At 37.5% G+C, this 8,327-nt stretch overlaps 1 protein-coding gene and 1 long non-coding RNA gene across 3 annotated transcripts in view; both read right to left on the minus strand.

Moving 5' to 3' along the window:
• The window catches only part of dbnlb (drebrin-like b), a 31,118-nt gene extending 23,936 nt beyond the window's left edge, over nucleotides 1–7,182 (minus strand). Inside the window, exons 1-4 of one of the 2 annotated variants that reach the window (XM_082188754.1) lie at nucleotides 6,963–7,182; nucleotides 3,524–3,579; nucleotides 1,970–2,082; nucleotides 1,523–1,597 (exon numbers count right to left, since the gene is read on the minus strand). In XM_082188754.1, the coding sequence (XP_082044880.1) occupies nucleotides 1,523–1,597; nucleotides 1,970–2,082; nucleotides 3,524–3,579; nucleotides 6,963–7,045 (327 nt within the window). In that variant the 5' untranslated portion in view covers nucleotides 7,046–7,182. The remainder of the gene's footprint in view (nucleotides 1–1,522; nucleotides 1,598–1,969; nucleotides 2,083–3,523; nucleotides 3,580–6,962) is intronic. The other variant, XM_082188755.1, reaches the window with a different exon arrangement.
• LOC309513133 lies at nucleotides 2,811–3,517 on the minus strand. The gene is made up of 2 exons (XR_014211335.1): nucleotides 3,280–3,517; nucleotides 2,811–3,215 (listed from the first exon to the last, which is right to left on the minus strand). It is a non-coding gene; the product is annotated as an uncharacterized lncRNA (long non-coding RNA).
• Nucleotides 7,183–8,327: the final 1,145 nt, after the last annotated feature.

Genomic DNA, 8,327 nt, shown 5'->3' on the forward strand with positions numbered 1-8,327 from the left:
CCATTTTTCACAGATATCAGCAAGATTGCAAATGTAATGTTGCTTTCTTACAACAGTTCAGTAAACAAAAAGTTAACATTAAGTGACTTACATTTTAGACAAAATATTGTCCGTATTTTGCCAATGAAAATAGATCAAAACAAATCCCATTAGAACTGTTGCGCGTCTCTTAGCAGCAGACAGTGGTGTTTCATTACTGAATTAATCCATGGTTGAGTGAATTATTCAATGACACATTGGTAATACATTGACAATTCAAATAATATGGGTCACCAAACAGTTGATGGACTTCCATAATATGAAAAAAAAAAAATACTATGTAAGTCAGTGGTGCCCATTTACTGACATTCTTCAAAATATCTTCTTTTGTGTTCAATAGAAGAAATTCATTGAGGTTTGGAATAACTTGAGGTTGAGTAAATGATGACAGATTTAAACATTTTGGGTGAACAATCCCTTTAAGACCTACTGGCACTTTTAGTTTTACATTTAAAAAAATGTAATTAAATGTAATTTTTCTATATAAAAAAATTAACACAAAAAATAAGCAAATGTAATCAGTGTAATGCCTCTGAAATAAGTGTTTAAATCCAGTGCCACTTTAGGTGTAGCTTCTGTACCACCTTTTGTTGATACTAATTTCATTTGGTAACAGCCCTATAGTGTATTATTACTCTAATTGAAATGATTAAATTTAAGAATTTGACATAAAAGATGATACATGTATTTAATAACATAACCCCCCCCTCCCCCTACGATGGTAAAAATGACCCTAGAAATCAATTTAAGTGGGCAAAAAAAACACCCCTTAAAGTTAATTTCTGCTGTAAATTTTGAACCAGCCATGAGACTTAGATAGTGAGAGCGTGTGGTCGGATGTTGTCAAGCTCTGAATAACTATCACCAGCAAAGCCAAATCAAATGTGTCGCTCTAGATACAGCCCATGATGTCATATCCTCTTGTGAGCCTCATCGCTGAAGTTCACGGATCATTAACTCAATAGCACTATTGACTAGGGGTGTAACGGTTCAAATAGCTCACGGTTCAGTTGTATCACGGTTTTAGGATCACAGTACGGTTCGGTGTGTGTTATAGGTTCAGGACTACTCTCAAATGAAAATAAAGCGCAAAGATACACATGAACTAAGTTTTTCATGTAGGTCTAACAGTAGTTTTCAGTGTAACAAAGTAATCAAATGTAAAATAACACTGCATATTCTGTTTAAATAACATGTATATTACTCCTTATTAAAGGGTTAGATCACCCAAAAATGAAAATTCTGTCATTAATTCCTCACCCGTAAGACTTTCGTTCATCTTCAGAACACAAATGAAGATCTTTTTGATGAAATCTGAGAGATTTCTGTCCCTCCATTGACAGCTACACAACTAGAACTTTGACGCTTAAAAGTAAGTTCATAAAGAGATTGTAAAACTAATCCATATGAGTTTTTACAGTTTCACCAAAACTATTCACAATACCCACACAACTGAAAAGAATAACAAAATAAGCCAAGTTACCTTAAGAAAGTTGGCCATGGAGCTCACATGGTTCGCACACTGGCCTTTTCTGGCGTCTTTAACGCCCTCACCGGTCTGGGGGAAAAATGCACAAAAAGAAATGTCAAAAACATGGTCATAAACATCGGGTGGCCGATGACCAAAATTTTATGTAATTATACATCACGGTTATGGCATACATCCCAGGAAACTCAGTTTATATATCAAATAACCAAGTGGCAGTGTCTATTTTTAAGATAATTCAGTGGATCAATGAAATATGCCATCAAACTGTCCAGTCCTGATGAATTTTTGTATTGGACTTGGTGAAAAGGAGATAAACTGATTCATAAATACATTTGACAGAGGTGCTTTACTGCAGCAACTGGGTCAGATAATCCCAAGGGCATCGATGCGGTTATACAGTCCAGAAACCATGTGTAGAGTTAGAGAAGGAAGCAAACTCACCCAGTTGATGAGGACGTATTTGGGAAGGCCAGAGTTGGGGTCTTGAACTCGGCAAAAAGCATACATCACCTTCCCACTGTTCAACTCCTCGAACAACTCCTCCAGACCACCATCTGGAAATCACAAACTTCTGCTGTCAAATCGTTTAATAATTCAATATAAAATGATAAAGATGAATCTGACTGGATGAGCCAGTTCCACCAACTTTTGCATTCATGCAATACAATACACATGATGTTATGCAGACTTTTGTAAAATAAACCTAGCCTATTTTCCACATCTCACACAAACTTTTGGGAAATAATTTTGTTGAATACCACGAATATGCACGCTTATTGATGAGCATGAAGAAATGATCTTTTTCATCTGAAAGTCAAAGTTTATGCAAGTAAAAGGATTATATTTAGTTTGAAAACATTCCAGATTAATATTAATGTTGTTTTCAAGTTGATTTGTTTTTAGACATTTCGTAAATTTGGACTGTTTTTGAGCTGTCACAAGTTGACATAAAAGTGTTCTTATAAATTTCATATAATGACATTTAAATAAAAATTTCTCATGAATATTGAAAAAAATCTTTTTTCATGAAAAATATCTCAATTCTTTTTAATAAAAAGAGATTAACATGGTAATAACACTAACATTCAAACCTTTTACATTTTCAATACTGATACGCTGCAATATGGTTTAGTTTAAAAATATTGTATACACAATATTATAAGCTTATAAACAGACTCTGGACTGCAAAAATCATATGCATATTTTGCATTCATTATAAGAGTAAAAAATAAAGAAAATAAAAGTGGGGTTTGTGGCACTGCAGGTTTTTTTTTTTTGAAAAATTACAATTAAATGTAAAATTAAATTAAATAATTTTACACAAAATAGATAAATAAAGCACTTTCCAAAAATGCACTTTATATGTTCATCTGCATGTCCAATAACTGACATTAGAGAGCCCTGAACATGCAAATGTGTTGATAAATGATTAAAATATTAACTGAAAACTCTCAGGGGCTACTTCAAATAAATGTCATATCAAATGGCTTATAATATTATATTAATATTCAAGAAGTGCATTACCTTGTAAGGAATATGTGTTCTCTTTTTTATTGATTATTGGAGCCTTTTATCACATTACGGTTTGAGTTGTTTTATAAACACAGTAAAAAGATATTACCACATAACAACACCCTTTTACCATAGTTAAAATCAATGTTTATTCACAGCGGACCTTCTCCGTTTCCTTCACACACACACACACACACACACACACACACACACACACACACACACACACACACACACACACACACACACACATACAGATCTTCTTGCAGGAAGACAGATCCTCAGATGAATCTTGGCCTGTCCTTGACAGTCTGTCGGTTCACTGCACCGTTAATGTGATTCATTCACAGAACACACTGTACAGTGCAGAACAAGTCTGCAAGCCAGAGCTGATACTGTGTGCTTGAAACACTGTTTTATATCCTACACACACCACATGATTCTAGTGTGAATAACACACTATAACGGCGGAGGAAAACCCACCTCCTTTCTCTGCCAGCCGGATGTCATTTGTGTTTCCCTCATAGGTGAAGAGAGCCCTGCAGACACACAAGTGTACAGGCAATGCATTACAGAAAGTAAATTGTGCGAATTCGAACAAAATAGGCCAAAACAAGTTCGTTTGGCGTCCGAAAAGCAGCTTGCCTTTCTGGAAGAGTTCACTCTGGCTGTTAAACACCTAATCGAAAGAGACACCGTCACTGTTCTTAATACTGTAATCTAGTGTATAGTGCTATAAATAAACGTTATGTGCTGTAAGCGATGTTGGGTGACGTCACTTCTTGGTGACGTATATTGTAGGCCAGCTCGACCCTCCCTCCTCCTCATCCCGTCCCCTCCCCCGATGTAAATTCGAGATTTTGCGCGTTCCTTCTCCTTTTCCCTCTTCTTTGTTATTTGTCCATCGGAACGTCGTCTCTTTGGTCGTATGTCGGCCTTATCAAAATTCTCAAGAATATACTACTTTAATGTTAGCCGTTGTCGCTGTCTAGGACATCTCTCCTCTAGCTAACTTCCCTCTTCATGCTTCTCTCTCCTCCACTTCCCACACCCCCCTTAATCTGTACTAACCCCCCAACCCCCCCAAATCACTCTTGTCGGTTATTGGCTGGAACACTGTTTGTTATGTTTTTCGTGGTCCAGGCTGGGCCAGTTTGTTTTTGTTGCCATTTGTGGAGCCTGGGCTGTCTACAGAGACCGTGTTTTTTTACAGTGTGTTCAGGGGACAGGCAGCTAGCGGATGGTGAGATGTTTGCTGGATGTGACAAAAAAAGATTTCAGCCTAAAAAACACGTAAAATATAAAAATATAAACGAATTCAAAATATCTCAATGATACTAAAATTAGGGATGCACGATTTATCAGCCACCATATCGGTATCGGCCGATACATGTTCATTTTTAATGTTATCGCTATCGGTCTGATAAGAAAATTTGTCTGATATATTAAAACCGATAAATAATGGATTATTTCCTTCAGCTGAGACACTTCGGATGGTTTTGAATTGCTTGAAATATGATTGAAATCACTTCAAAACAGGAAAATACAGTTCAGTGCGACATGTGCCACGCAAATCTGCCGTATCGGCTACATAAAATTATCATGAGAGCATTAGAATTGTGTTTTTTGGACATGGCTTTTAATGGTGAGATTTTAGTTTTTGTAATCAGGCTCTCAAAAAAATTACATAAAAATTTGGATTTAGATTTATCGGCCAATATATCGGTTATCGGCTTTCAAATATAAAGAATTATGGGTATCGGGCTATCGGCCAAAGTGTTCATATCGGTGCATCCCTAACTAAAATAAATAACATTTTGTTGACTGCTGTTCACTGAATGCAAAAGGAACTCCTCTCTGAAGTGTTTGTAATATGAGGAAGGTTTTGAGGCGGCAATTTGGGTGTGTGTGGGTGGGTGGGTGGGTGGGTGTGTGTGTGTGTGTGTAATCACTTTTGATTCTCTGTCTAAACAAAGACACTTGTATAGCAAGGAAGCCGTGTCAACTTCCTCTCTGAAACACTGAGCCGAGCCAACTCGACTCTCTCGACTGTCAGAAACAAGAAGTGGAGTAATGAGGAATGAGAAGTGCAGTAGTCTTATTTCTAGAAGGGCTCACAGTTCAGATCATCCGGTGACATTCATGATCTGTTGTGGTTTGATATGGAAACGAAAGTGGCAATTGTTACGACGCAGCTGCTTCTTTATTAGGCGATGTTGAGTTGCTGACTCAGGAAAACCGCTGATTTTGTGACAAAAAACACACTGACCTCTTAAACAGCAAACACTGCAGCCCATTATAAACTCCTCCATCTGTGTATATAAACTACTCTCAAGTAGCAGAGGTTGTTGTATTATCCAGCATGATTTGAGAAACAAAAGATTGCTCATAACTTTTCTTTATTTTCTTAAAGCATTGTTTATTTATGGGATTACATAGGATTTTAACGTCTACATTTTGGACCCAACTGTAGATAGATTAATACAATTTAGTGACAGAAAAAATAGATTGGAAATAGATAACATTTCTGTTTACTGGTCACGCACGAACAACATGATGTCAATAATCTCGAAATTGCCAAATATCAACCATTTATTTGCCGTTATATGTTTAACGGGGCAAAAAAGTACAAAAAAACCCCACCATAAATCTGAAGTACTACAATCATAACTGCCATTCAGAATTTAGTTTTTGAAAGAAGTCTCTTCTGCTCACCAAGGCTGCATTTATTTGATAAAAAATACAGTAAAATCAGTAATATTGTGAAATATTATTACAATGTCAAATAGCTGTTTTCTATGTGAATATATAGTCAAATGTAATTTATTCCTGTGATCAAAGCTGAATTTTCAGCATCATTATTCCGTCTCCAGTGTCACATGATCCATCAGAAATCATTCTAATATGATGATCTGATGATCAATAAACATTTCTGATTATTATCAATGTTGTGTGGAAACACAGTGTATAATATTGTATTGTATGTAATATTGTAACAATGTCTTTACTGTCACTTTTGATCAATAAAAGATCAAATCTTACTGACGCCAAACTTTTGAACGGTGTATGGCACGTTTGTGTCTGTATTACATTAGTGTAATTTTTCCCAAATGATGTCAGATCTCTGGGTAGGATGAAGTGTAATTAATGTAGGTCATTTATAATCACTCTTAATTTCTAAAGCGTTTTTGATCCAACTCAAGAAGCGAACTTGATCTCGTCCTCATTCTCACTTCTGCAAAACAAATGAAACTCAAATTCTTGAAGGCACAAAGCTACAGGGACTTTGATCTGGCATAAACCTGTCAAACATTAATATTGTTTCCGTGTGACGAGAAGATCCGCTTAGAAACTGTAGAAGGAAGTGCATATACAAGTTGGCCATGACACTTTTTGCATTGACATTCAACTTCTTTTTTGATGTGAATCTTGCATGTAAACCCGGATCACAAATAGTGGGCAGGGATTTGCCAACCCAGCATCCATATATGGACAAAGATTACAGGAAAATAAGGAGGTAGGAGTGTCTCAAGATAAGTGCACTTCTCCAAGCCCATGTTATCCAAAAAGTTGGGATGCTCCTGAACTGATCAGATCAACTGTTCTCATATGTGCAAAGCTGGTCAAAAGCACATGCATCATTTAATTAACAAGAACTTTCCTTCTTGTTGTTTTGGCCTAAAAGCAACAGTGAGAGGAAATCATTTCTAGAAGACTCAGTGTGTGAATGCTTGATGGGCACAGGAAGAAAGTGCAGTGATCTCGCGAACATCATGTTATTCATCCAAATGAGCAGTAATGATGATTTATGATGGTGATAAACACAAAAAGGGCGTTTAAGAAGCCAAAGCAGACGCTAACAAGCTAAACATGAGGATGTCAGTGAGTGTAACGGAGACTCGACCGTTGAGTCGCTACTCACCAGTTAGTCTGAGACTTCTCATCCACAACCTCGTTATAGGCCGCGGTAAGAGCCGGGCCGTTTTTGCTGAGGTTCACCGCCATGATGGGTCGATCTGTGGGGGTTTAACCGTCCGACTCCGGGGACAGGGGACTCAGTGAACTCCAGTTACCGTAGATGGGGATCTTTCTCTCGGTTCTCCGTAGACAGGAAGCTCGCTGAGCCACATCACGTAGCAATAGCTCACTCCTCCCTGGAGAGACGTTACGAACCCTACTATGGGCAAGGCGGAGCTCATGAATATTCATGACGCAAAGTGAGGTTCGCCCAATAAGCGTTGCTGATTTGCTGCACAGCTGACGTTGGAATGTTGGCGAACGTCTTCACTTTTGATCAATAAAAGATCAAAATCTTACTGACTCCAAACTTTTGAACGCTAGTGCACGTTGATTTTTTTCCATTTGCGAAACTCAAGTGTCTGTATTACTTTAGTGTAATTTTTCCCAAATTATGACAGATCTCTGGGTAGGATTATGAGTGTAATGAATGTAGGTCATTTATAATCACTGTTAATTTCTAAAGCGTTCATGGTCCAACTCAAGCAGCGAACTTGATCTCGTACTCTCACATCTGTAAAATAAATAATACGAACCCTACCATGGTCATTGGTCAAGGCGGAGCTCATGAATATTCATGAGGCACAGTGAGGTTCGCCCAATAAGCGTTGCTGATTTGTTGCAGAGCTGACGCTGGAATGTGGGCGAACGTCTGCTGGCGAATGATGACTCGCCTTATTATTAATATTAATTAGGTTATGCGACTTCTGAATGTTACCAGGCAACGTCAAAATTACACATTTACTAAGCCTTTGTCATAGTAGAAGTTTTAAATGAAGAGACATGCGGCAGCGACATCTGCTGGCCAGACATGAAAGTCGCACGTGGACACCTTTCTAAATTATTTAAAGTCCCCCTGTGGTGAAAATCAAAATTTTTAATGTTGTTTATACATCCATATGGTGGGTTTTTTTAATATGCTTTTCACGAAGCATGTGCAAATTCATAAGTCAACACCATTGCTGAGTATTTTCTCCTTAAAACTGCAGTGAACCAAAGACAGTCTCAAAAACACGGTTTTGCTGGTGTTTCGGACGTCACAAACTACCTTGTAACCAATCAGATCAACGTGTGATCGCCAACGAGTGGATCTCTGAGCTGAGTGAGTGAGTGGAGGCGGGGCTCATTTGCATATTGAATTTCACGTTTAAATATGGTTTTGGTGATCAAAGATGAGTTTTAAGGGATACAATTATTGACTACAGGGGACTTTGAAGCCATCCTAGGTGTTATTAAATCCTAATTATATATAAAAAAAATATCCTGTCTC

The sequence above is a fragment of the Leuciscus leuciscus genome (assembly GCF_965113295.1).
Source record: "Leuciscus leuciscus genome assembly, chromosome: 13".
In the NCBI taxonomy this organism is placed as follows: Eukaryota; Metazoa; Chordata; class Actinopteri; order Cypriniformes; family Leuciscidae; genus Leuciscus; species Leuciscus leuciscus.